At 57.6% G+C, this 27,977-nt stretch overlaps 2 protein-coding genes across 2 annotated transcripts; one reads left to right on the plus strand and one right to left on the minus strand.

Moving 5' to 3' along the window:
* The first annotated feature begins 84 nt into the window (after positions 1-84).
* LOC134506789 (unconventional myosin-Ie-like) lies at positions 85-19,197 on the plus strand. Its single transcript, XM_063317131.1, has 28 exons — positions 85-102; positions 5,021-5,158; positions 5,447-5,536; positions 6,195-6,289; positions 6,373-6,460; positions 6,574-6,663; positions 7,526-7,657; positions 7,852-7,986; positions 8,733-8,865; positions 9,074-9,270; positions 9,673-9,753; positions 10,411-10,497; positions 11,013-11,099; positions 11,581-11,748; positions 11,836-11,921; positions 12,314-12,395; positions 12,581-12,687; positions 12,977-13,075; positions 13,297-13,441; positions 13,643-13,757; positions 14,592-14,761; positions 15,092-15,237; positions 15,621-15,767; positions 15,906-16,063; positions 16,195-16,275; positions 16,740-16,923; positions 17,254-17,435; positions 17,672-19,197. The coding sequence occupies exons 1-28, from the start codon at positions 100-102 to the stop codon at positions 17,746-17,748; spliced, it is 3,303 nt and encodes a 1,100-aa protein (XP_063173201.1). The 5' UTR covers positions 85-99; the 3' UTR covers positions 17,749-19,197.
* ZNF687 (zinc finger protein 687) lies at positions 18,384-27,844 on the minus strand. The gene is made up of 8 exons (XM_063317130.1): positions 25,410-27,844; positions 24,512-24,690; positions 23,613-23,789; positions 23,277-23,439; positions 22,452-22,784; positions 22,036-22,148; positions 21,803-21,944; positions 18,384-21,221 (listed from the first exon to the last, which is right to left on the minus strand). Exons 1-8 carry the CDS (start codon positions 27,828-27,830, stop codon positions 20,748-20,750), a joined length of 4,002 nt encoding a protein of 1,333 aa, XP_063173200.1. The 5' UTR covers positions 27,831-27,844; the 3' UTR covers positions 18,384-20,747.
* Between the last annotated feature and the right edge of the window lie 133 nt (positions 27,845-27,977).

A 27,977-nucleotide genomic window follows, 5' to 3' on the forward strand; every position in this document is an offset into this window, starting at 1 on the left:
GATGGCCCGCTGACCGCCCCGGCCTCCACCTGCGAGGGGCGCGCCGGGCAGAGGGGCAGAGGCGCCGCGGCGGGCGAGGAGCGCAGCCGAGCGGGCACCATGGTGAGTCTCCGCCCGCCGGGCGCCCCGGGTGGGGAAGCCGGTGGGCGCCTCCGGGGAGGGGCCCGCCCCCTCCGGCCCCCTCCGGCCCCCTCCGTGTCCTTGGGGGCGTCGGGCGCGGGGGGGCGGGGGCTGCCCGCCGCCCCTCCGGGCTCCCCGCGGTTGCGCTGCCGAGTTCCGTGGCCCGGCCGGGGCGCTTCGCTTCGCTTCGCTTCGCCGCGCCGCGCCGCGCCGCGCCGGCCGGTCGCCGCGGAGGGCAGTTCAGCTGCGGAGCAGCCGCGGCCGGGCTCGTCGCTGCCCTTCCTGCTTGGCCGGGCGGCGGCAGGGCGGCTCCGGAGCCGTGGCTAAAACTGCCGCCGCGGAAAGCCCGTCCCCGGCTTTCTTCTGATCCGGTGACCCTCGAAGATAGCTCTGCCGGCCGCCTGCAGCAGCCCCTGGTCCCCCTGGCTTGTTTGGGGAGGGTGCCTTTTTGGGCGCAAAGGGACCCTTGAGGCCATCCAGCCCACCCCCCGCTCAGGGCAAGAATCCCACTTAAAGTCTCTCACAGCCTCTGCCTGGACCCGTCCCGGGAAGGCCCGTCTAAGGAACATTCAGCCGGTTTACACGGAATGTCCTTTAAATGGCACAGTCCTATCTGGACTCAGTGGGGGACCAAACAGCCTGAGAGACTTTTTTTTAAAGGTGCAGAGGAGGGTGGGGAGCTCGCCAGGCAGAAGACTCCCAAGAGCCTTTCTGAGTCTCTGTATGCCCAGCAACACATGCCTGGGTGCCCGGCTGAGCCCGCATGGTTGGCCTGAATCCAGCACGGAGGTGCAGTTTGCGCTGTAGCACCCAAGTCAAGATTTGTAGGATTGCATCCCCCACTCCACCCTGTTGCAGCAAAGGAACAAGATTCACTGTGGTTGTAGGGAAAGTCTTGCCGGATGAATGAGTGATGTGGGGGGGGGCAGAGTTTTCCCCACTTCTGAGCCTAGAAGAAAGACCTGCTCTATTTGGGTCACCCCCAACAGGAGCCCAGCCCTTGCTTTATGTTGATTCTGGGATATGGACAAACCAAAGCACAGTAACCGTGAGCATGTGCAGAGTGCCTTCCTTCACTATTGCTTGCAGTCTCTATGTAGTGAGATGGTGGAGGCTGATGCTGGTGGGAAGGGTCGGTTAGGATTAGCCTGCAAACATTTTGGGGCCTGGGAATGGAAAACGTGCACCAGAGGAAGCAAAAGAGGACCTTTTTCTTTCAGATCATTCCCCCCCCCCTTTTTTTTCTAATTTTCCAGAAGATTTGGATTTTCCTGCTGTGGGCCCCTGAATCCTGCCAGGGGTGGGGGCGCAATGGGAACTATAGCCCAAGGAAGATACCTGGAGGAAGGTGGCTGGCTGGGAAGTTGGTGCCTTGACCCTCTTAATGCCCTGGCTCAGCTCTTGCTTCCTGCCGGGTGAAACAAAAGCCCTTTTCCCACTGACCTGCTTAGCTAATGTTTAACTGCTTGGTCTGACGGGAGTTTGACACCAGCTGGAGGCGCATGCGCGGAAGGTGACGCGCCACCCTGTCCAGCCAGGTTGGGCAAAATTACACAGGACTAGGCATGACACTGAGACGGCTGTGGAATGCCTGCCCACGGCCTGACTCACCGCCCTCACCGCCTCCCTTCCCGGTTTCTTTGGGGCCCTGCAGTGGGGGACAACTTGAGAAGCCGCCCCCAGCCTGATTCAGAAGGGCGAGGCCTCCCCTCCGGCCTGGGGGCAGCGGGTGCTCACTGGCACGCCTGCAGGGGTTCACACGTGGCTCTTCACCCGGTGGGAGGGGGCGGATGCAGCAGCTGGGCTTGCCCAGCCCCTCCGAGCTTTGCAGCCACGTTATTCCCGTCACTGCCTCTTCCTCGAAAGCTGACGCGGTTCCTTTGGAGCGTGGATCACAAGGGCCCCGCGAGGAAGCCCACAGTCTTGTCTTTCTGGGAGTGTGGTAAAAATCCACCGTGCGTTTTGTCCTGCCATCATTCTGCTGCCAGATGCCGTTATTACGTCTTCCTTTCTGAAGATCGTCCAGCAAATACTGGTGGCTGGAGATCAATTCAAGCCTCCTTCTGGAAGCCTAAGAATTGTCAAAATATCATCGTAATATGCGTGTAGTCCCAAGCAAAGCTGGTTTTTTTAATAAGCTGAATGTTGTGAGGTGGAATGCTTCTAGTTTCGTCAGCTGTTTTGACAATTCTGTTGCGAGATTTTCTAAGGCTCCAATAATGACGGGGAAAACTTGCTGGATTGTGCCACAATCTCTGTATTTCAACGTCCCCATCATCATCTTGCTACTTTATGCAACTCCGCTAAAACTTTATACTTGCTTATCCGGCCATACTTGCAATATATTCCTTCCTATGGCTGAGATTATCCACTTCTGCAGAATTTTGGCTTGGAAACCAGAGGGAGGAAGTATATCTGGGGGAACCAGATGCAAGATTGGCATTGCAACTCTTTCTTCCCTTAATGACCGACAGGTAAATCGGGCACGAGAGCAGAATTTCTGCCTGGCCAGGAATGTCAACTGCCAACGTGCTGAAGAGTTTGCATCGTCTGTTCCCAGACTCCGACCCAGATCAGCACCTACATTCTGCGTTGCCGGGGGGGGGGGGGGCGGGTGAGGAAGCAAAGGCGGATGTCCCCCTCATTCCTGTGTGGTGCATTTAAGCCAGGCAGGGTTGTTTGCCATGCAGTCGTCGCTGCAGACTGGCGCAGGGTGGAGCCTCATTCGCACTGCAAATACGTTTCACATTCCTTTCCCTGGCCTGGAATTGGGGAAAGGACTTGGCAGCCTTGTTAGCATCTGCTGCATCTGGCATTTAGGTTGGCAAAGTGGTTTGACGTCGCCAACTCCCCATGGGGAGCTCCTGCTTCTGGAGGCAGGCTTGAGGCGGGCAGAAAAGGTGCCTGTGGCCTCCCTCTCTTTCTCGCCCTTGACTTTTGGCCAGGGAGTTTTCCCCAAGGCGGAGGGGAATCTCAGGGCACCCAACCCAAATTAATGAAGGAGAAGCTAGTTTCCCAAGCCATACAACAACTCCTCCACCCAGGCACAGACAACTCATCCCCAGCCTGGAGCAATGGAACTAAGGAGTATAAGAAATGGGAAAAAAGGCTCGCAGAAAACCGAGGAAATGCTGCGTATCTTTAACTGGCAATCGTTTGCATTGGCTCCAGTGAGACAAGGCTGTCTTCAGTGTTTCTCAACCGTAGCAACTTGCAGATGTCTGGACTTCAACTCCCAGAATCCCCCTGGCTAGGGAATCCTGGGAGTTGAAGTCCAGATATCTTCAAGCTGCTAAGGTTGAAAAACACTGCTTTAACTCCTTCGCTAGTCTGGTCCTAACCATGCTCAAAGAACTGGCTTCCCACGATGACACAAATCATCCTAACCAGGAAGCTTAGTAGGCTGTGTGCCTTGGCTTCCCTACACCGGGTTAGGTGTGCTGTGCGAACGCAACCTCAGAGGCGATCCAAGGTGGCCAATGCATTGCTGTCTTTAAGGCGGTAGACAGGAGGAACGCTGGGATGTATTTCACTGTAATTTTGCTTACGCTGGATTCAAACTGGGGTGGCCTTTCTTCTTGGTTTGGCGGGCCAGGCCTTCTGTTAGGCTTTCCAGGGCTGCACAGACCCCCCCCTCAGCTCAAGCATGCTTCCAAGTGGTAGAATTCAAACTCATCTCCTAAGGTTGTGGAATAGCTTTTGATCTTCTCCGTCCCTCCTGACGTCACTGCAGGGCGAAGATTGTGCCCCACTCTTTGGCAGATGCTGCTCTCCACTCCGGGCACCCAACAGTCAATCAGCCCGTCGAAGCGCCCGGCATCCTGCCCTGCGCCTCCCGGCTGGTCGCCTGGCAACTCCTAACCGGCATTGTCTCTGCCGGCTTGGCCAGAAACAAACCTTAGCAACCGGCTTTGGAAAAGTTTGCCGGGGGGTGGAGGCGGGATCTGCCCTGAAAGGCCACCCAGGTTTTGTGGTGCGGGGGAGACTGGCCATCTCCGAATGTGGGGTGATGGGAAGGGTAATGGGGCACCCCTAAACTCACTCCCAGCCCAGACCCAAACCTCACTGCGAAAGGAGGGCCGAAAGGCGAGCAAGAGATCCATCGTTGCAAGGTCTCAGCAGCGCACCATCCGCCCTCCCTCCTGGGGGGTTTCGCCTGTCCAGCCGCTCAGTCAAAGCCTCTTGATCGCAGCCTCGCAATGCTAATGAAGTGCAAGTATTTTTAGCCGGCTGCTCAGCTGAAACCCCACATTTCCTGGAAGGGTTTTTAATTTTTTTTCCCCTTGCAATGCCAACATGTTCTTTTTTGGGCTATGGCTAAAGCTTTTTGGGTTTTTGTTTTTTTTTGGCAGCTTTAGCTGTAATTTATTGTTAAACGTGGCTAAACAGATTTTTGAACCGGCAGCTGCTCGGATGCTTCAAGTCCTTCGGATGGCTGTTGCCTGTTGGTGGTGACCCCTCGCCCCCTCCCCCCGGGAGGCTAGAAAAAAAATTAGCCATAAGCATGGAGTCTGTACCCCCTTGGCCGCCCAAGATCTGAAGACAAATGTGGCTTGCGGAGCTGTGCAGCATGGGCATTTCAGACCACGTGGCTGTTCGCTTAGAATATCGCCTCTCTTCGCTTTTTAAAATTTTCCTTGAATTTGAACATTTCTTTCCTCGGCTCTCAAGGTGCTGCCCAGTTCCGTCTAGAGCAGCATTTCTCAGCCTTGGCCACTTTAAGTGGAGTGGACTTCAACTCCCAGAATTCCCTGGCTGGCTGGCTGGCTGGCTGGCTGGCTGGCTGGGGAATTCTGGGAGTTGAAGTCCACACATCTTAAAGTGGCCAAGGCTGAGAAACACTGCCCTAGAGGGAGGGAAGGCAAGGCAAGGACCCCACCCAATTCCTTCTGCTTTTCAGGGCAGCAAAGAGCGATATCACTGGCAGATGCAGAATGTCAAGCAGAGCGGGGTGGATGACATGGTCCTCCTCTCCAAGATCCACGAGGACGCCATCGTGGAGAACCTCCGCAAGAGGTTCATGGATGACTACATCTTTGTATCCCTTTCCATACTCAGGGCGGTAGGGATGTTAGCCCCAAGGAGGAGAGTCCCTGTGTGCAGAATTAACGCCAGGGAATTTGCTGTCAGGCACCCTTCAGGGTGGAGCGGTGGAGCCTCCATGTCCATGGGTAGTCTATCTCTGGCAGGGGAAGGGGTGCCGTGGGAAGTGGGGGGGGCAGACCCTTTGCAGCCTGACCCTTCACAGCTCTGAGCTGCTGACCACAATGCTGCCCCTGCTCCTGTTGGCGCTTTCCCTGGCATCCCTTAACTTGGAAACGAAAAGACATATATCGGTCCCGTCCTGATCTCTGTGAACCCCTTCAAGCAGCTGCCCTACTTCACGGACCGTGAGATTGATATGTACCAGGGGGCGGTAAGTGTGGGCCGGGGGCCTGCTTGTGCCAGCGTGGCTCCGTCCGGCCGCGGGCAGAGTTCTTTTTCCACTTTCAGGGCAGAGAAGGAATACGGGAATTCCGTTGGCAAGCCTTTCTCGAGAGGGACTTTTCTTTGTGCCAAAATAGACGCATCTTTTCCCCTTTTTCGACCCCCCTCCTGGTCAGCCACCTTCCCGCTTTTTTGCTGCCAAAAGCCTTGCGGAGGACTGTCCCACCTTGGCGCGACTTTGCCAGCGTTGGCGGACGGAGGGCGTAACAGGCGCACTCAAAAGCATCAGAGGCCTGAAGCGTTCAAAGCAGGAACATCACACCTTGCTCGAGAACGCCGGCTTCTCTAGGGGAAACCGCAGCCCTCAAAGGCCTCCAATTACATCCTTCCCGGCCCTATAATTTTATCCTGCCGTTGCTCCTGGGCTGAGCGGAAAAAAGGACAGAGGTTTGCCCTCCAGATGTGTGAGACCTCTGCCCCCAGAACGGCCGCTGGGATTACAGGCACCGAAGCCTAACCGAACGGCAAAGTTTCCAGTTTGGGTCCAGCTGGACCAGATGACCTCTGGCTACTCCACCAACTCCGGGAGGTGATGGTTTCTGGCCTGGAGATGCTCAGGCCCCCCCTCTGTGTGGTTTCTCTCACAGGCCCAGTACGAAAACCCTCCCCACATCTATGCGCTGGCGGATCAGATGTACCGCAACATGTTGATCGACAGCGAGAACCAGTGTGTGATCATCAGGTGATGCTGGCGGGCATCTGCGGGGGGTCCGTGGTCCGTTGAAATCTCCTTTCGCGGTCCGATTCCTCCCCTTTCTCTCCTAGTGGGGAGAGCGGCGCTGGCAAAACCGTGGCAGCCAAATACATCATGAGTTACGTCTCCAAGGTGTCCGGCGGAGGGCCCAACGTCCAGGTAACCACCCAGCCGCTCTGATGCTAGGCAACCCCCACCCCGTCCCCACGGCCCAGCTTTCGTTTAACTGGCAGCAGGGAGACGGTCCTGTGCTGAAGCCATTTTCATTCCAGCACGTAAAAGACATCATCCTGAAATCCAACCCGCTTCTGGAGGCGTTTGGGAATGCGAAGACGGTGCGGAACAACAATTCAAGTCGATTTGTGAGTGCTGGGGGTGCCTGGCTGGGATTGGCCGGGAAGAGATCTGGCGGATCCTAAATCTGTCCAGGGGCTTTGAGCGCGTGTTCAACTCGCTCAAAGAAACTGGCTGGAAGAATCCTGCTTTGTTTCAGTCCTTAAAAATTAGCATACAGGTAGTCCTCAACCTGTGACCATTCGGTCAGCGATCATTCCCCACTGACTTGTGGGAAATGTAGTTATAGGAAGCCAGCAGGAAGTTGCCTCGCCTAATGACTGTGGAATGCAGTTAACGACGGCAACCAGAACTGCAGGTCCATAAACAAGGAAAATATCGTCCGACTCTCCAGAAATTGAACTATGTAGCAATTCTGTTTTAAGGAACGATTGTCTATGAGGGTGCGTTGAATAGGTGGGATTTCTTTTCATCCAGATGTAATTTCAACAAGTAAAAATGAATAAGGTTTCCTCGGAGAAGAGTTTACCTTCTGGTGACTCGGCGGATGTGTCTTATAGTTTTCTCAGAGGCAACATGGAAGTGCTTTACTGTTGTCTTCTTTCAAGGCATTTTTCTGCCTTTCCAATCCAAAATACTTCCCTGGGATCTCCTGGTGGTGTCTCAACCAGGTCTGACGCTAAGACGGGCGAAAACTGAGCAAGTGCTGCCCCCTAGCGCATCTGGTTACAACTACAGGGTCCAAAGGACCAGTGAATGCCTCATTGATCCAAGGCCGTCCCCAGACACACACAACCACAAACTTAGGCAGAATGCATGGGAGTTACGGCAGTGCGGCAGGAAAGGTTCCCCTTCAGGATTGGGAGCAGGGAGGGAACCGGAGGGGGGCACAAAAGGGGGCAATTTGAGGGCACTCCGTCTTGCCCCCAGGGCAAATATTTTGAGATCCAGTTCAGCCGCGGTGGGGAGCCGGACGGAGGCAAAATCTCCAACTTCCTGCTGGAGAAATCCCGTGTGGTCAGCCAGAACCCCGGCGAGAGGAACTTTCACATCTATTACCAGGTGAGCAGGCCGAGAAAGGTCTCTGCGCCCAGCGGGACCTCACCCTAACCCTTGAGATGTGTTCGGCTCCCATCCCCATCATCCACACCCTCACCAACGGCCATAGGTTCTGGGCAAGAAGTTTTATCTTTCCTTGCGGGATCGAAGTGCCGCGTTTTCAGCCTGCCCCCTTTTGTTTCTTTGCCTGAGCGCAGTTGCTCGAGGGAGCCAGCCCGGAGCAGCGGGAGAATTTGGGGATCACCACCCCAGACTATTACTACTACCTCAATCAGTCGGCGGCATATAAGGTGGACGACATGGACGACCTCCAGGAATTTCGGGAGACTTTGGTAGGGACGCGTGGCGGAACACGCTGCTGGCTGGCAACGTTGCCTTCCACGCAAAGCGTTTCGCTCTTTCACACCCAGCTTTCGAGGAAGGCACGCTGGATGTTGTTTGAAAGGGGGGGCGGGGGGAGCATTCCTCAGCCCCTGGGTCTGCTATCCTGGGCTGTGCCCCTCAGGATCCCTGCCACTCCTTGTGCACGGGGCCTGGCAGAGCTGCAGTCCAGAAGAGGCTGCTCTGCTCTGCTCTGCTCCCCTCCCCGAGGTTAGACGGGAAGGAACAGGTTTAAAAAGACGCCTCCATCGGTCAGATCTTGAATCTCTCTCCTATAATATTAGCCTGGAGCAGCTCCTTCCTCTGGAGCCAGGCCCACGGGGATGGGGCCGGGAGACCTGCCCCTGTGCTGCGTGTGCAAAGCCGGTTCGGTTCCCAGGGAACACGGCTGGCCGGGTTGCCACCGAGTCCCTTCAGGATTTCCTTCAACCTTTGCCGTTTTCTCCCCACAAAAACTGCACAAGGGGCTCCCAGTCTGGGCTAAGGATTTAAGAAGCAGAGAGGAACCCAGTTTTGCTTTTCGGTGGGCGGGGGGTTAGAGCTAGCAACTCTCAAAAGCAAAGGAAGTGCCAGGAGGAAAATGGGAGCTGAGCAGCTGAGCCTTCGCCCAGAGCCCACGCCTTTGGGTTGGCTTCGCTCTCGCTGTGCCATGGGGGAGCCCTGCTTTCACGCAGTTGATGCCCCCCCCCTCCTCCAGACAGCCATGGAGGTGATTGGCCTCTCGGAGGACGAGCAGGCCCTGGTGCTCCAGATCGTGGCTGGCATCCTGCATCTTGGCAACATCACCTTCCAGGAGTCAGGCAACTACGCCGTGGTGCAGAGTGAAGACTGTGAGTCTGGGCAGCGCGACTGGCTTCAGCCGGGAGCGCTGGGGCTTCGGGGAGGGTCCCAGTCAAGGGCCCTGGCCCAGGCAGGGGGCCACGGCCTCCGTGGAATGGCTGAGTGTCCCACGGGGCATGTCCCCCTCAGCCCTTTTGGGCTGGGTGAGGAAGAATCAGAAACTCGGCCATTTCAGCTGCTCTCCATCCCGCTCTGCAGTCCTGGCCTTCCCATCCTACCTCCTGGCCATTGACCAGCAGCGCCTTCAAGAGAAACTGACCAGCCGCAAGATGGACAGCAAGTGGGGTGGCCGGCAGGAGGTCATCGATGTCACCCTGAACGTGGAGCAGGCCAACTTCAGCCGAGACGCCCTCGCCAAAGCCCTCTACACTCGCCTCTTCGACTACCTGGTGGATGTGAGTGGCCGGCCAGACCTCAGCTGGCCTGCAAGGGGGGCCTCCGAAGCCGGGGCGTGGGGAATACCAACGAGAGATGCCAGCCCATGTGCTGCAACAGTGCAGATCTCACGAGAGAGCGCTGCAGACCGCTGCTGCTGGCTGGGGGGGTGGAAACTCCGCTTGGAAGAAGACGGGGGCCAACCACTTCGGTGTGGCTGCCAGGAAAGCTGCTTGGAGGGGGTCACCAGGAGTCTGATTCGTAGAGCTTGGTGGTAGAAGAGCCTGTTTGGTTTTGGAAAGCAGTGGTGGGTCTGGGAGGCCACTCTGCAGTCGTAAAATTCACGCACCACAAAATTTTCTCCCCCTCCCCCTTTCCTGCTGCCCTCCTCTCCACACACTGTCTCTTCTTCTGGTTCCCAGGCTGTCAACAAGGCGATGGAAAAGGAGCATCAGGAATACAACATCGGTGTCCTTGACATTTACGGCTTTGAAATTTTCCAGGTAAACCTGGAAGCACAACTTCCTCCATTTCCTGGGTCCCCACGGGGTGAACAAGAGGTCTTCCCATGCCAACCTCTTCCCTGGGCTCCGTGCCTGTCAAAAATTGTCAGTTGAAGTTTAGAGTTAATTTAATGAGCAAGTGGGTGTTTTATCAAATCAAATCAAATGGTCCTAGGAAAGGAATCCTTTTTGTGTGTGAAAGGGGCATGCCTCTTTGGAAAGAGTGACGGAAGAGGCATTCCCTTCAGTTTTAGCAAAGAGAACAAAGGTCTCTTTGGAAGCAAGTCCCACCACAGTGGCCTTACACATTCATTATTTCATCACTATTGCTGCCCTGTGCCAATCTCTTGGATGGCTAGGATCTGGAAGAGCAGCTCTGTTGAACCTCAGAAATTATCAATAGCAGAATTTCATAGATAGCAGGAGTTAGTGAGTGACCTGGGAAGCAGATACCGAGATGCTGTTCAAAGTTCAACTTGCAGGTTCCCTACTAAACCAGCCATGAAGGAATTACGAAGTGATGCAATGCCGACATTTTTGCACCATTGCACACACTTGGGAGCTGAATTTGGGGAGCCCAAAACAGGCTCCAAAGCTGAGCAATCAGTCGCGTTGCACCTGGCGTGGCCGGTCCGAGTTCTGATTCTCTCCTTCCAGAAAAATGGCTTTGAGCAATTCTGCATCAATTTTGTGAATGAGAAGCTGCAGCAGATTTTCATCGAGCTGACCCTGAAGGCTGAGCAGGCGAGTCCCTTTTCCCAAACTGGGAACCTTTTGCATTTTTTTGATCGTGGGTTGGGGGCAAAGATTGGAGGTTTGGATGGGGCAGAATGCTTGCCTTTTTCAAAGCAACTAGTAGGTCGATCCTCTTAGAGGCTCTACGCAAAATGGCTGCGCAGTTGATTTGGGAAACAGAATTCAAGTAGCTGCATTCCAGAACAAATAACATAATTCTGAATAATTGCTAGGTGTACAACAAATACCCACTTTATGGCGATTGTTGACAGTTACTTGAGAAAACAAACCGCTATGGAGACAGCGCTGTAAAGTCATTCGCAATGTGGGGGCTTCAGTGGGAAAGAAATGATGAGGGCTAAGATGGATTGGCTAGCATTGGGGACATCACGAACGCTCAGCCAGAAAGTTCAGGGCCAAGCTGAGACTCATGTCTATTTTTCTATCAATCTCTCCGTTTTTATTCTTTCTCCCGTTCTTTCTTCTTCCTGTCTGTCTGGCAACCTTCCCACTCCTGTCGGCAGGAGGAATATGTTCAAGAGGGCATCCGATGGAATCCCATTGACTATTTCAATAACAAAGTTGTGTGTGACCTGATTGAGAACAAAGTGGTGAGTGGAAAGCCTCCTTCCCAGGGTGGACCGCATTTATGGAAACAGCTATTTGTCTGGCACCACGTCCCTCCGCTCCAGGCGGCTGAAAAGCACGCTACACTTTTCTGCTGTTCGCTGTGCTGAATTCCCTGCAAGGTGCCTCAATTTTATAGTCTGAGATGCTGTTAAGTAAATTTGTAAGATGACTTGAAGGTCCTGGCCTACGCAGGGAAAGACCAATTTTCTTATTCCTTTTTTTTTTAATTTTGGAGGGGAGGAAAATATTACCAGATTGCTTTAAATGGGCAATGGGAACATGCCACTTCTGGATTTGCACAGAAACCTTTGCATGGTTTTGCAGGGGGAGGAGAAGACTTTCCAGAGGAGGAGGAAGCTGGGCCTCCTGGTAGAATCAGCAGGACTTGTGGGGTGGGGGGGGGCAGCACTCCTTTGCTGTTTGCCTTTTATCTTGCTTTTCTTTTCTTTGCCCCCCCTCCAGAATCCCCCTGGGCTCATGAGCATCCTCGATGACGTCTGTGCCACCATGCACGCCAAGGGCGAGGGGGCCGACCACACCTTGCTGCAGAAGCTTCAGTCGGCTCTCGGCACGCACCCCCATTTCAACAGTTGGAACAAGGGGTTCATCGTCCACCACTACGCTGGCAAGGTAAGGGCCTGGGGGACCCCAAGCGAGCCCACAGGGACCACCCAGCGGCCAGCCGCAATTCAAGCAGCCCGTTTCCCGGTTCTGCAGGTTTCCTACAACGTGGAAGGATTTTGTGAGCGCAACCGGGACGTCCTGTTTACAGATCTCGTTGAGCTGATGCAGAGCAGTGACATGTGAGGGCATGTGTGCCCGTGTGTGTGTGTGTGGGGGGGGTTGCAAGATCTGATGGCCCCCAGAGCATTTCTCTTCCTCCCACCCCCCATATTTTCCTACACCTCAGTTCTGCTGCAGTCTCACTCGCTGTCCAAACAGCGCATCTCATGAGGGAGGCGTTGCACCTGAAGGACCCCTTTTGAAGCCTGCCTCCCCCTCCTCAGTAAAATGGGAACTTCTGAGAGTTGATTCCCTCGGCCAGGCTGGGAGAAGGTCTAAAACAAAGAGGCAGGGACGTCCTTGGAGTGTGAATAACGCCCGACATGGGAGGGTCATCGCTGCTCTCCAGGCAATCGATCGATCGCTCCCTCCTGGGAACTAAACCTCACTGCTTCTCCTCTCCCACTTCAAGCCCGTTCATCCGAGACCTCTTCCCTGAGAGCCTCAGCATGGAGAAGAAGGGGCGCCCGACCACAGCAGGCAGCAAGATCAAGGTATGGGGGCGCACGCCCAGCCTGGCGCAGGGAAGGGAGAAATGCAGACGCTCCTCTCTGCAGCTGGCCAGGAAGGAAAGAAAGAAAACCCCGTTGCTGTTCGGGAATCTATTTGCACGTAGAATGACGACAATGATGATGGCAGCAACCAATTTCTTCCCCTTTTTCCTCCCTCCCCCCAAAAGAAACAGGCCAACAGCTTGGTGAGCACCCTGATGAAGTGCAGCCCCCATTACATCCGATGCATCAAGCCGAACGAAACCAAGAAGCCCAGAGACTGGGAGGAGAGCCGGTGAGGCGGGCGGCTGTGGGGTCCCGGGCCCGGGGAGAGCGAGGGAGGGGGCCACCAGATAGTTCTGCGTGATTCTTGAGGCCGGGGGCTCCTTGACTCTCAGCCGCCTGGGGGTGCTACTGTGGCTGTTCCCCCCAGTTCGGTGCCCTCCCTCCACTTCCCATCGCTCCGGCCACTTGGAGTCCTCTGAGAGGTTAAGCAGCTGCTTCCTTGCTTGTGTAACGGGTGACAGCAGCCAAGGAGCAGGGGCTGGGCTTCACAGAGGCCTCAATCTTTGCATCCTTCCCAGGGTGAAGCACCAAGTCGAATACCTGGGGTTGCAAGAGAACATCCGGGTGCGCCGGGCTGGGTACGCTTATCGGCGAGTTTTCCAGAAATTCCTCCACAGGTGAGACCTGCGTCCTGGCCTCCCAGCAGTCACTCACGCCAAAAACTTGCTTCTTTGGCCCACCTGCCTTTTGCTGAAGCCCGAGCTGCTGCTGGGTGTCTCTGAGGAGCAGCGCTGCTCTCCCCCGGGGCTGGGCCTGGAGGCCCCGTCAGCATTTAGGGCAGCACCCAGGGGTGTCCACCCACCTGGGGAGTATCCCTTCCTTCTCTCCACCTGCTCAGGTACGCCATCCTGACGCCGGAGACGTGGCCGTCTTGGCGTGGTGACGAGAGGCAGGGCGTGGTGCATCTGATGAAATCAGTCAACATGGACCTTGACCAGTTCCAGCTGGGGAGGACCAAGGTGTTCATCAAAGCGCCTGAATCGGTGAGCGCGAGGAAGCAATTGGGGAATGCAGACAACCTGGTTCTCCCGCCAAGTATTGGAGAAACCAGTGACACCCGGATGGACACCTTGGAGGGGGAAATTGTGAATGTCTGTCCCTTTGCCCTCTTGCCTCGTAGTCAAACCAGGCCTTGCCATGTGGGCAGCATGCCATTGCCCTCTTTCATGTTGTTCTCCCTGCAGCTTTTCCTTCTGGAGGAGATGCGGGAAAGGCGCTACGACGGCTTTGCCCGAGTAATCCAGAAGGCCTGGCGCAAACACGTGGCTGTCCGCAAAAACATGCAGATGAGAGAAGAAGGTAAGTCGCTGTGCGCCTACCCAGCCAGCCCTGCACGCTTGGACGGATGATTTGCAGGCAAAAGGAGGCCGTGTTTTTGCTGGGCTGTGACCATGCAGCCAGGACCACCCCCGCCACGCCACCTTGCGCAGACCACGAGGAGAGGCGCCAGATGTTGGGTGCATCTTTTCACAGATGCATCAGCTATGTTTCTGCTTTGCTGGTGCTGTTTTTCATGTTTTAATGTGAAGTAAGACTCCTGCAATCGGGCTAAAAACTGCTGAAAGCTCCTCTGAGAGGAGGGGGGGGAGGCTTTAAATATTTTACCACAGTAATCATGATCTGCCTCTGAAGAGCAGCTTGCCCAAAGCTTATTGAAGCGGGCAGGATAGAGCTGCATTGTACACTGAGCCCACATACCTTGTGCTTACAACTGAATTCCCAAAAGGTAGCAGAACAGCGGATGCTGATTTTGCGCTTATCTGGGGCTGAGATGGCCCAGATGCAGATGCCTTCATTCCACACTTTCGCTCAGTCCAGGTGGGGGCCTTGGTCAGAAGCGCATCCCTCAGGGCTAAGGGGGATGAGAAATGGCAGAACCCTCCCCGTCATTTCTCTCCTCTGCAAAAGTTCCGCGGAGATTTGAAACTGTGTTTGTCCTCTCCTTCCTGAGTGCAGTGACCAACCTGAGCCACCAGGGGGCAGCATTTTCTTGCCCTTTGTAGAAGCCCATCTCTTCTCCCGCAGAGAAATGGGGGCCAGGCGGTCTCTGAGCATGGGAAGAGGGGCTTACTCCTCACACCCCTAGCCAATTGCAGCAGGGCCTAACCCAGACCTTTCCACCTCCCCACAAAGCTTCCAACATCGTCCTCAACAAGAAGGAACGCCGTCACAACAGCCTAAATCGCAATTTCATGGGGGATTACATTGGCTTGGAGAACCGCCCGGAGCTCCGCCGCTTCCTGGGCCGGAGGGAGCGTGTTGACTTTGCCGATACAGTCACCAAGTACGACCGGCGCTTCAAGGTGAGCTGCCCACAGTGGCATTGCTGCCTCTCCCTGCTTAACTCTTTTATCGACTGGCGTAGAGGTAGGTGACTCCTGTGGCTGGAGGTTCTACATCAAGGCTAACGACAGCCTTCTCTTGTGTGCTTTTCAAGACGTTTCGCGGCAGAATTTGGCCTCCCCTCCCCCAGGAGGTCGTGGGGAGCTGCTGTCGCAGGTATGGGGTCAAACTGCTGCTTGCTACAGGTGTGCATGGCACCTCTGGAGAAGCGCCACCTGTGCGTGCCCTTACCGGCCAGGAGCACCTGTTCTTCCCTGGGAACTGAGCCCTCCTCTCTGTTCCCCTTGCAGACGGTCAAGCGGGACCTGATCCTCACCCCCAAGTGGCTGTACCTGATCGGCCGAGAGAAGGTGAAGCAAGGGCCAGACAAAGGGGCTGTCAAGGAGGTCCTCAAGAGGCAGATTGAGGTGGAGAGGATCCAGTCGGTCTCCCTCAGGTGAGCAGGGGGAATCGGGAACGGGGCAGGCAGTGCCTCTTCCTCGTGGCCTCAGCAGAGCTGGTTGGAAGTCCAAGGCCCATCTGAGCCGCTTGACGTGCAGGGAGGCTGTGGAACTCCCTGCCACTTGGCAGCCTGAGATTCCCAGACATCAGCAAATTTTCTTCTCCTCCTCTGGATTCTTCAGCCAGATCCGACCTCCCTGTCCCCCCACCCCAAATTCCCAGAGCCCGATTCCCACCTGTGGCCTCCCAGCGCGATTCCCCCAGCGCGTGGCCCCTTCTCAGAGCTTGTGGGGGCGGGCCATCCAAGCCCAGTGGCGGCCATACAAACAGGACACGCGTCTCCCTGCCCCCTCCTGATTGCCTGTGGGTCCCTTTCAGCACCCTGCAGGATGACTTCATCATTGTCCATGAGGCCCAGTACGACAGCGTCCTGGAGTCCGTCTTCAAGACCGAACTCCTGAGCCTGCTCTGCAAGCGCTATGAAGAGAGGACCGGGAAGCAGCTTCCTGTCAGGTTCAGCAACCAGTACGTAGCAGCCTTCCTCTTCCCCAAGGCCTGGGGAATCCGTTGCCCTGCTCCTCCTGCACACAGACCCCAGTTTCTGCACCACAGACCTTGCATCTGTCCTCTGAACTCCCCTCTCTTCGTGCGCCTCCCCCCCAGGCTGGAGTTCAAGGTGAAGAAAGACGGCTGGGGACCCTGGGGAGCGGCCGGCTCCCGCCAGATCCAGTTCCAGATCTGCCAGGGGGACCTGGCTCTGCTCCGCACAAACGGCAAAGTGTTGGTGGTCAGCATTGGGCCCGGCCTACCCCGCAACGCCCGTAAGTCAGGGGCCCTTGAGGCGGGAGGGATGCCGAGCTGGCATGCGTGGGCGGGAGCCCAGCAAGGCCCTGACTGAGGTGGCCTTGAATGGGCTGCAGTCCGGCAGATAAACATTTTGTAAACTTTCCAGGACCTAACCGGAAGGACTCCAGGAAAAGCCGGTATTCTGGTGGAGGCCCTGCCCTCGGCTGGAACGCTCAGCCCAGCACAGGTAACCATTTCTTGGACCACAGATGAGCGGCTGCGTTGCAGCTTCCTGATCAGCCGAGCTTTGGGCCATCATGATTTGCAGACCAACCCCTCAGAAGCCCCAAAGTGACTCTTTGGCCTGGGAACGGATGTCCGCCCAGTAGGATGATGTCCCAGTTGGAAGGGGCTGTGCAGAAGCCAAAAAAGCTGCCTCCAGACCAGGCGGGTTGGTTTCCGACTCGCTTCCAGGATGACGGTCTAAAACTTCTCTAGTACCGTGTTTCTCAACCTTGGCAAGTTTAAGAAATCTGGATTTCAACTCCCAGAATTCTGGGAATTGAAGTCCAGACATCTTAAAGTGGCCCAGGTTGAGAAACACTGGCCTAGCATCTTTCCACAGTTTGACTGCATCTGTATTGTGGAACTGCTGGTCATTTGGCACTTTCCTTCTCAACCAGGGGGCGGTGGCTTTCTCCTTCTCTGCAGGCCCACAGTGGGGCAGCCGTGGCCGTGGGACAAGGCCCCCCTTCCAGCATCGCCACTCCATCACCCGGCAGGCCAGCATGGAGCAGCCCAGCCTCCCCCGCCAGGGAGCCAGCCCGCGTGCCCGAGCCTTTCCTGCTCAGTTCGACCTGGGTTTCATGAACGTCCCTGACCAAGGAGTAGCTGGGTGAGGAGGGGTCTTCCTTTTGCAGGTCCAACCACATTCCTGCAAGTTTTCTTCGCTTTATCCCAGCTGGTCTCCTGTGGGGTTCGCCACCTTAAAGCAGGGGCCGCTGAGGCTTTGCGGCCCACGGCTTGACACTTTGCCCACCTCTTTTTTGGGAGGCTGGGAATTCTCCTCTGCGGCTTCGCTCAGGGCTGTGGGACCATCTGGAGGACGCTCCCTTGAAAAAGCGGGCATCCTCTCCTTTGGTGCGCAGATATCAAGGCACGGCTGCCCGCCCTGGCAAAATGCAAGGTGCCGTGGAGCTGAGGACTCCCTTTTCTGTCTTTTCAGCCTTCAGCGCCACCTGAGTAAGGAGGCCAAACCCGTCCCGGGAGGAGGCCGGGCCAAGCCTAAACCCAAACCCAAACCCCAGCCATGCCTTCCGCGGTGCAGGGCGTTGTACGCCTATGATGCACAGGACACAGACGAACTCAGCTTCAACGCGAATGACTTCATTGAAATCATCAGGGAAGGTGTGCCTCCTCGGGGAGGATGGGGAAATCTTGAGGGGACCGGGCTTCCCCGACTCTCACCACACAGCTGCTCCTTTAGTGGGTGGGTTGTCTTGAAAGAGACCACTGAGGAGTGTGCTGATGGCCCCCTTCCCCCAGAGGCATCTAGCAGAACTGGAGGACGGGTCCGGTCCAGGAGCCTCCTCCAAATTGGAACTTTTCCCTAAGCGTTGCTAAGGTTTCCCTCCTCCTTCCAGATCCAGCGGGATGGTGGGAAGGCCGCATCCGTGGCAAAGAAGGGCTGTTCCCCGGGAACTACGTGGAGAAGATCTGAAACGGAGGGTGGCACAGCCTCTCTCCTGCCCTGCAATGAGGCACTGCCTTGCGAGTTTTGCCTGCGGGCCGGAAAAGTGCTGGAGTCACCCCGCAGGACGCTGCAGTGGGGCAGCTCGCTGGCACCCGCAGGAGAGCAAAGAAAGGCGCCCAGGTGACCTCCAATAGCACCACTCCTCTGTGCCCTCTGAGAGCAGCCAAGATAACCCACGTGCCTTGCCTTGTACTGGGCAGGAACAAGTCTGCTTACTGCGCGCGCAAACGGCTGTCCCACTGTCCTAAAATCCGCATCAGTGAACCCCAGCCTGGTGGACCTTTAACACGGGGGGAATCGGTAGCTAGGGAAGAAGGAGAGCTCAAAATATCTTAAAATGCAGAAAAGGGGGAAAAAGGGGGGGAGTTTTGTAACGACTGTTTTTAAAAGCCTCCCGCCAATGTGGCAAAACCTAAAACGGAGATCGCAGGGGCTTGAGTTTTAAAATGCGCGGCGGCACGCGAGCCTGGTGTCACCGTTCCCTGCCAACCGCGTGAATCTAGTCTTCTGAAAGAAAAGAACCACAGCGGGGGAAACCTATTTGCGGGCAGCTGAGGGAATGTAGAAAATGCAAGTGAAATAAATTATGTACGTCAAGGCCCTTTCTGAAAATGGGTTTTATTTGTAGCTGCATTAAAAAAAAAATCACCTCGTTTTCCCTGGGAAAGGATTCCAGGACAAACATTCTCATAATTTGCATCGGGGGCCAAACCCAGGTCACTATGGCTTCAACAGACCATGATTAAGAAAGCAGCCCAGCTTAGCACGATGCGCAAATGGAATTACTGGCCGAAACCACCTCCTCCTGCTGTTCAAGCAGAGAGTCCGTAACTTCAAAGGTGCAAAGGAACCCCGACCAGCTCCGATTGTGCACCACAGAGACACCGTGTTCGGCCCCTGGGAAATGGAAGCAAATGTACTAGAGTAAAAGCCGCTGCGAGAGCCCTTTGCTCTGCGTAAGAGCTGGGAACAGGCTGTGTTGCGGGAGAGGAAAATTCATCGAAGGAAGGCCTGGAGGGTTTAAGACCACCAGCCTCTGGCCTGCCAGAGCTGCTGAGAATCTCCGTGGGGCCAAGGTAACTCTTGCACAATCCCTACCCCAGTAGTACTAACACAAGCACCAAATTAACAGGGACGTCCTAAGCAAATAATAAGAAAATCCTCATTTTAACCCATCTCCCGCCCTCCTTTTTTTGCCAAGCAGGAAAGGGCCTTTCTCCCCAGATGCTCTTTCTGGAAATAAGAAGTTACCACAGTCACTGAACCTGTTTGCTTTCACTCATTTTTTCTTTTTTGTGTATGTTACAAGATTTGTTTAAAGGACGCGCGCTTGGTTAGTCTGCATTAGTGACAACTCAAAAAACCAAACCAAACCCAAGAATTAAAATAGACACAAATCAAGAGAGACACCCCCCCCCCGCCCCGAAAGAAATACCTTAAGAGAAGAATCAAAGTCATTTTCTCCATTCAGCACGATTCAAGGGGGGGGGGGGATAAAGCCCGTGAAAGCCTAAAGCACAGAAAGGCGCCTTTTTGAACCCGCAGCTGCAATCTAAGCTTCGAATAAAAAAAGGTGCCGCCTCTCGCGCCCAGCCGGCGCCAACCGGGTTGGGCTGGAGTTCCACCGTTTTCCAAGGGGCTGAGCTGGGCATCATCATATGGGCACGTGGCTTCGGATTTGGTTGAACGACTGAGGAATGCTCGGGGTGGGAAGGGGGGTCCAGGATGGTGCTGGAAATTGGGGTTTCGGTGGGAAGAGAGAGGAGGGGAGATCAGACTCCAAAAATCACTGTGGCAGACAAAGACATGATTACCCAACCGATCCCTGCTGCAATACCAAGGATCCCACAAAGGGGAGCCTAGGGATGTGGGGGGGGGGTGAGGAGCAGCACACAAAAACGCCCTCCCGAGCAGGCTTGGCTACCTGCCCGCTTGGAGAGAGAGAGACGCCCCCAACCCGTTCATGGAAACCAACTTCCGTCTCCTGCCCCCCCACCCCACCGCGGGTACAGACGCACGATTGGACTTTACAAGCAACTCTATGTTGTGAAAAGCATGCACAAGGTCAGTCAAGGTGGGGCCCTGCCCTGCCTGGTTCTTCCTAAGCACCTGATGCTCTTGAGGTATTCCGGACTCCAGCAGAGACGAGCGGACAGAGGTGAGCGGAGGCAAAGTCCCAAATACCGGGAGGGCACCGCGGTAAAGGCGAGAAATTGGGGCCACGCTCCAACCTCCAACTCCTGTGCCCTGGAATGATCGCAGAAGCTTCCTGCTTGCTTTATGTTAGCCTTCATCATCGGTCGGTGGAGGACACACAGAGCTACCTTCCTTCCTTCTTTTCGGGGACACAAATCCAGCCATGATTTGGAGTGAAAGATGGCCCCCCTGCCCAGGAGCCGCTCTTTCCAGACAGAGGGGAGAACCACCCCGAGGTTGAGAAGTGTGAAATGCTAAAAGAAAGCAAGCGTTGGATGGGGGAGGAATAATCCCTTTGGGGGAGCATCGCGGAGCCCTCAGAAGCCCTGGGGCAGGAAAGGAAAACCGGAGTGCTGACAGCGGGAGAGCAGGCGCTCCCTGCCTTTACGCTGGGGCGCTTTCCCGCAAAACAAACGTCCTCTTGGTGCATCGCGCTTCCACCCGCGGGACGTGGAGGCGGGAGGGGGTGACGAGCTGAAGTCCAGCCCCTCGGTGGGGCACGACCGGACATGCCAGGATGGCTTCTGGGCATGAACGTGCAGATGGGAGCGGACTTAATGCTTCTACTCTCCCTGCTACTCCAGCCCTACCACCTTTCAGCACAAGGGGTTTTAAAAAGAGAGCGTGGCACCCCCAGCCCCACCCCAAAGTCCCCAGCCAAGGAGGCGCCTTCCCTGTCCCCAGTCAGGGCACCTCGTGCTTGACCCGCGGAGGAAGCCACGCGGAGGGCAGCACTCCCGGCGTGGCCCCGGGGCCCACCCTCGGCCCGGCTAGTTCTCGGCCCCCACGGTCTGTCGGGCTTTGATGAAGGCCATGCCGTGGGTGCGGAAGTGAGTCTTGAGGTTGAGCTGGGTGTCGAAGCCTTTGCCGCAGACGGTGCAGGAGAGGCTCCCTTCGGCGGCCGAGGGGGAGCCTTCCTCCGGGCCCCCCCGGGGGACGCCGGCCTCCCCGTCCCCTGCCCCTCGCTTCTTCTTGTGGGTGATGAAGCGGTGACGGTTCAGGGAGACCTGAGAGGTGAAGCAGAGTCCGCACTCGTGGCACTGGTGGGCGCTCTCGCCTGTCCTGTGCCGGGGGATGTGCTCCTGGAAGTCGGCCGCCGTGGAGGCGACGTAGCCGCACTTGCGACAGTGGTACGGGGACCGCCGGCTGCCTTTGGGGGTCTTGGAAGGCGGGGTGGTGCTGTCCGGCTCTTCGCTGCATGAGTCCCCTTCGTCGGAGGAGAGCTTGCGCTTCCGGCCGGAGACCTGCAGGGCGAGAGCAGAGGCGGGAGGCGGCCAAACCTCGGTTCGCAGCCGGCATGGAAGGGTCCCACCAACCCTGCCACCACCCACGAGGCAAGCCACGCCACGCCACGAGGGGATAGCAAGCTTCCGCCTCTTTGGCAGGATTGGAACGAAACAGGTTCCGCGAGAGCTCACTCGGGGTTCCCTGGGAGATCTCGATTTATTTAAAACGTTATTTCAAATTCGGGCCAGGTCACATTAAAGAGGCAAGTTTCATTCTGTATTTTTAGTTTAAGAAGACTGTTTGTGCATATAGACAGGCCCACACCTGAAAGGAATATAGTAATTTTTTAACTCCTGGCCTATATTTGAGCCTGAATGTGCAGGGGCTCCCCGAGGCCTGGAAAATATTTCAAGGGCTCCTCCGGGGTCAAAGGTTGAGAAAGACTGGCCCAGAGAAGGGTGAGAGGCCCGGTCTTTGGAAGGAAGCAGGAGAGAAGCCACGCCGTCATTCGGCCAACTGACCGGAGCGCACAACCCCCCACTGCAGAGACCCCAGCCTCTTGGCCACGGGAAGGGCCAGCCCCACGCAGCCCCTGTACCTGGGAGTTCCTGGAGCCCAAGCGGGTGGCAAGCACCTCCTGGCCCCGGTTGGCATCGGTCACCTTGATCCCGTGCCGCACCTGGATGTGCTTCTCCAGGATGAGGCGGCTGCTGAAGGTCCGCTTGCCTTCGGTGCAGTACCTGGGAGGGCAGAGACGACAAGCAGCTGGAGCCGAGCAGCCCCGGCCGCCCCCCCGGCCCTTCCCATGCCGCCAGAGGGCCCGGGACGTACCTGCAGGGGTAGACCCGCTTGATGCCCTCGTGGTTCACCCGGATGTGCCTCCGCAGGCTGGGGGCGGAGCAGAAGGACCGCTCACACAGGTGGCAGGGAAACTTCTTCACACACTGGGGAGGCAGAAGCGGCTGGCGTGAGGGAGCCGCCCCAGCCCCTTCCTTCCAGGGAGAATGCTGGCTCCTGGAAACAGCCCCCCAAGCGGCTCTCCCTGGCGGTGTCCACACAACTCGCCCAGCTGGACCCGTGGGCGTGCCCACGTAACGCGCAAAGCTCGCTCGGAGGTCGCTGGACTTCTGCTGTTCTCGCACCGGGGAGAACCTGCCAGCAAACCCCGAACCCCGGCCACGGAGACCCCCGGAGAGGATGCGCCAGGCCGCTCCCGGCCGGAGGGTCTCCCCCGTCCCCAGCCTCACCTTCCCGTGGATCTTCTTCATGTGCACCACGTACTCGTCGCGCTCTGGAAACCAGGAGTGGCAGATCCCACAGGTCCAGCCGTTGCTCCTGGACCGCCTGCCCAGCTCCGCCTTGCGCTGAAACCGGCCCCGTTTGCTCTTGCGCAGCTCAGGGGAGCTGGGGGGCTCGTCTTCCGAGGAGGAGGAGGAGGAGGAGGACGGCGGCTCGGGGGCCTTGGCGGCGGGCGGCGGGGGCTCCTCCTCGGCCGGCCGCTGCTTGGGGGTAACTGGGGCAGCGGCGGGGGCCGGCTTCGGCACAGGCTCTTCCGTGGGCTTCTGCTGCTGGTGGCTGTTCTGCGGCCCAGGAGGAGGAAGGGAGCAGTGGTCAGGCTAGGCCCAGCTGCCCTGCCCTGCCCTGCCCTCTGGGGAGGTTCCTTCCCAGGATCCCGTCAGTTCCCATCCACCCCTGCAGTGCTGAGCACGGAATGAGCTGCCTGTGCTGCTGTGAGGGCCAGCAGGGCCCACTTTCAAGCGGGGCGGAGGAAAGACGAGACGGCCCCCCAGAAGTACGTCTACTTGAGGAAGACCCCTCTAAATCCAAGACGGCTGCTCACGAAAGATCCGAGAAACGTCCGCGAGGCTGTTCCCGGTTTGCCTGAGACAAAGCTCCCACGTTACTAGATGGCAACGCTGCCTGGGATCTTTTTTTTAGCAGGCAGCCCCAGAGAGAAGATTCAAGGGAACGAAGAACTGATTTGAAAAGGGGGGTGGGTGGAGGGGAGACAAAGCAGGGAAACTCAGGAGCTGCGCTGCGCACCCCCCTCCCGGCGCAGGCCCCCTCCTCACCTTCAGATGCTCCAGCATCGTCCGCTTCTGGGCGAAGAGGAGCGGGCAGTCGGGGCACTTGAACACGCTCACCCGCTGGTTGAGCAGATGCTGGTCAAAGTGCGAGGAGAGCAGTGGCTTGTGGGTGAAGACCGTATCGCACATGGCGCATTTGTAGATCATTCTGAGGAGTGCACAAACCGGGGGGGGGGCAGGGGTAAGAGAGGGCAGCCGTGGAAGGACCAGAGGGACTTCTGCCGCCCCCGCGCTGGCTGGGGCCCCTCAGCCCTCCTGCCCTCCCCAGGCTGAGCCAGGACAGGCGGAGAGGCGCAACCACGGCCCAGCCGGGCCTCTTACTTGGACTGCTGGTTGCTGAAGCCCGGGTGCTGGGTGTAGATGTGCGCGTGGGCGCTGGGGGCCGACTTGAACGCCATGGGGCAGATGGGGCATTTGTGGAACACTTCGCAGTGCGACGTCTGGATGTGGGACTTGATGGAGTTCACGCCCCCGAACACGACGGAGCAGCTCGGGCACCTGAGGGGAGAGCAGGGCAGGGAGGAGCTGCGGAAGAGGGCCCCCCCACGCCACCGTCCCTGCGGCAGGGCGATCTGCCACCCCTCGTCTCGGGCACACACATGCACGCAGCTCTGGGGCCTCTGCTCAAGGGCCGGACAAAGCTGGGGCAGGAGTGGGGGAGGAAGAGGACGCAGCCCCAAGTCGCTCCTTTTCCCTTGGCAGAGAGGGACCTGGATAAAAGGCAGAGGGGTGGGGGGGAGGAGCCATTGCTCGGTTTTTCACCTTCCTCCCTTGAAAAACAAGGGAGAAAAAGGACAGACTGTCTGCTGAAGGGGCATGGGCATGGAACAAGCCTTGTAAGCGCTTAGCCCTTGCCCCCTGCAGCCTTTTCAAGAGGGAGGAAGAGGGCCCCACCTCTGGTGCCCCAAATACTCTGGCCTGGATCGAAACCTGCAACAGGCAGTTCTTTAAACTAAGTGGAAGCTGGGGGAGTCTGTGGGTCCAGCCACAATGGCTGAGTCCACACTTTGTGCCAGGCCCGAAGCAAAAAGCTGAGGTGATGATCGGTTGCCCTTAACCTTCAAACCTTCCGGACTTCCCACCCGGCGCTGGGCAGGGAGAGGAGGAGAGCTGTGTCCGCTCCGCCGATGGACAGCGGTCAGGCAAAGCTCAGCTCCAAATTCCACATTGTTCTGCTGCGACCCGGCGCCACGGGGCTAAGAGGCTCGACCCAGCCCTACCTGTAGCCGATCCTGCGGGAGAAGTGGAGGCAGGCGTCCTTCAGGTGCGCATCGAAGTTGGCCAGGAGGAAGTTCCCCCCACACTCGGGGCACACGTGGGGCGGCCGGCTCTTGTGCATGCGCTGGTGGGCACTGAAGCTGCAGCGGTTAGCCATGATCATCGGGCAGCTGTTGCACACCTAGAGGGAAGCAGAGAGGGGGGTGCAAACAGAGGTGGTTCGCTCACTGATGGGAAAAGAAGATGGCGCGGAACCAACTCGGGGTCTCCATGGACAAGCACTGAGCAAATCCCACCCTGGGTCTGCCCACCTCCATTCTGTTTCCAGGAGGACACACTTTACCCCCATGTGAAATTCTGTGCGGTGGTGTGAATGGCCCCCTCAGCAGGTTGCAGGAGGAAGAAAAGTTCAGCACTAGATTGTCTCCTGATATGGGACCTTTCAGGGTACAGGTAGTCCTCATTTAGCAACCACAATTGGGACTGGCAATTTGGTCATTAAGAGAAGCGGCCCCTAAGTGAAACAGTGACTGCTTATGGTCTTATTTCAGTTTTCCTTTGCTTTGCGGACCCGCGAAGGCTGCAAATGCAAGGACTGGTCACAGAGTTACTTCACCATTGTCGTAACTGCAAACGGTCACTAAACAAGGCAGTTGATAAGCGAGGACTACCTGTACAAGACTTCCACCGCCCAAAACCTCTGCAAAAGGAGGCTTCCAACTAGGGGTTCGGAATCTGGTGCCCTCCAGGGGAGTTGGACTTCAGCTCCCATCAGTCCCTGCTGGTATGGCCCAAGGCCTGTGGGAGCGGAGGCCCCAACTGACCGGTGGATGCTGCGCACTTACGTTGCCGAGTTCCGCTGCACAGTCCACCCCGCCCCTCCCCTTTCTGGGCATTTACCGTGGAGGTCGCGCTTCCGGCCTGCTGGAAGTGAGCGGCCAGGCCGGCTTTATCCTTGCACTGCTCTTTGCACTCCAGGCACTGGCAGGAATTGGTGGCTGGCTGCTCGGCACCGCTGTTCAAAGGCAGGACGGGCAGATCCTGGGCAGCGGCCCCGTTGGCCACCCCCGGATCAGGCGCGACACCGGCGGGGGTGGCCGCCTTGCCGGCATTCAGGGAGGCCAGGGGGAGCAGCGGGGAGACGTCCGGCTGGCCGATCATCTGGTCGAGGGCGATGGGCCGCATGACCAGGTGGGAGCACTGCATGACCAGCCCCTTGTCCTTGTGCTCCCGGGCGTGGAGCAGGAGGCTGCACTTGTTGAAGAAGACCAGCCGCTTGGCGCAGTGGTTGCAGGTCACCTCCACCCGCAGGCTGCGGCGGTCATAGTGCCGAGCCAGGCTCTTCTCCAGCGCAAAGGCGTCGCCACATTCCAGGCAGCGGTAGCCAAGCGGCGGGAGGGCCAGGCTGGCCTCGGCAGGGGGGAGCAGGTTGGGCCGGTAGGTGGGCAGCAGGTTCTTGCTGTTGAGGATCTTGTTGAAGGCCTCCACCAGGCTGGACTGGCTACGGGAGATGACCGTGCCGGCGACAGAGGGCGAGGACTTCTGTGGCTGCATCACCACCACGGTGGTGCCGTTGACCTTCTGGCTGGTGGGGGCGGGGACTGCCTGCGCCGCCCCCCCGCTCCGGACCTCGGCGGCCTTGGGGAGGGCCTGGGGCACCAGGCTGATGATGTTCTTGGCCAGGGCCTTGCTGGGAAGCACCACCGCTTTCTGCTGGGCCACGCTGGCAGCCATGAGCATGGCACTGCTGGCGTTCTGGATGGTGGAGACCGGCAGCACCGTCCCCTTGATCTTGGTCCCGTCCCCCAGCTGCACACTGACCACCTTGGGGCCCTCCACCACCTTCACAGGGCTGGCAGCCACCACCTTCAGGCTAGGGTTCTCCGGGGTTGCCTCTTCCTTCTGAGTGAGGGCGGGGAGCAGCATATCCTCAGCCGCCGGGGTCTCTGGGGCACCGTGATCCGAAGGCAGCTTGGCAGGCTCAGAGTCAGATGAGACCCTTGTCACTGTCCGGGTGATGCTTCCAGACGACGTCTTAATGGTCTTGATCCTCACCTTGAGGGGTCGTGAGGAAGTGGACGAGGGGGAGCCAGTGCTCTGGCCCTCGTGGTCCCCCTCATCGTCGTCCTCCTCCTCCTCCTCTTCTTCCCCCCCACTGGAAGGGACAGGCGGGCACTGCACAGGCTTCTCCACCGGCTCTTCCTTCAGGGCTCCATCACCAGGGTGCTTTGGGGAGACCAAGGGCCCAGGGCTGATTCCTTTCTGCGGGGAGCTCTGGAAAAGGTGGTCCTGAGGGCTCGAGAGCGTGTGCTTGATGTCGGGCATGCCGCTTAGATCCCCATCAAGGCTTGCATCAGAACCAGGCCAGGGGACTCTGGGGGATGCCTCTGCAGAGTAGCAGGAAGAACCGGACTTTGGAGGCCTCAGTGGGCTGGACCCCTGACAAGGCATCGCGCAGTCCGCCTCCTGCTTGATCACGGGAGGAGCTGGGACAGGGACAGGAGCAGGAGGGGGAGTTAGGGAGAGGCCGATTCCACCAGCTGGACACGTCTCAAAAGGTGGAGGGAAGGCTGGAGGTGGCGACGGTCCAAGGCTCTCCCGAACGGGCTCGGGGCAGTCCAAGGGCGAGGCAGAAGACAAGATGGGCGCTGGGGAGATGGCTGGCCCTGAAAGGCCCGGCTCTTTCACCTTGCATCCCCGTGGCTGGTCAATGAGGTCTGCCTCGCCCTCCTTGTGAGGCTCGGGGCTGAAGGGAGAGAAGATATCGAGGCTCTTCGGCGTCTTCTCTTTCAGGGCCCAGCACTCCCCCCCGTTAGCAGGGGCCACAGCTTCAGCGGAGGAGACAGGGGAGGCGCGAGGCACCTCCGGAGCAGCGAAGCCATTGTGCAGCAAGCGGGAGCCCACTGGGTGCGGGTGGCTGTCCTTGACGCGCCCGTCCACCGACTCCAGCTGCTCAGGACAGACCGTGTTCTTCACGATGACGCTGACGGTGGTGATGTCGGCGTGTGGGAGGACGTGCTCGGGGGCGGCCGCTTCGACGGGGACAGGCCTGATGTGAGTCTCTGCCTCCTCATGGCCAGAATGGATCGCCTCGCTGGTGTCAATGTCAGGGATGTCAAAGGCCGCCAAGAGGTCGTCGAAATCCGGGGTCTTCATGTCCCCCATGGCGAGGTGTTTGGAAGGCTCTGGAACACGAGGGGAAGAACAAAAAAAGCCACTTTGCAACAGGAATATTAGAAGCTGCCCCCATGATCGATGCTCCCCCTTGTCGTTCTTAGCAGCTCCCCAATGAGGTGGAAGCCGGGATGACTCGAGTGCCATCTTTGCGCAGGAGCCAGGCACAAAGGTAAAGGAGAAAGCAGTCTAGCAAAGCCCTGGGCTTACAATTTCCCTCTGCGGCGGAATATTTTCGTATCGGGGACCCCTATGCCAAGATGGGACTTTTCTGACCGATTAAAAAAGGCCCCA

Source organism: Candoia aspera, chromosome 17, assembly GCF_035149785.1.
Source record: "Candoia aspera isolate rCanAsp1 chromosome 17, rCanAsp1.hap2, whole genome shotgun sequence".
NCBI lineage: Eukaryota > Metazoa > Chordata > Lepidosauria > Squamata > Boidae > Candoia > Candoia aspera.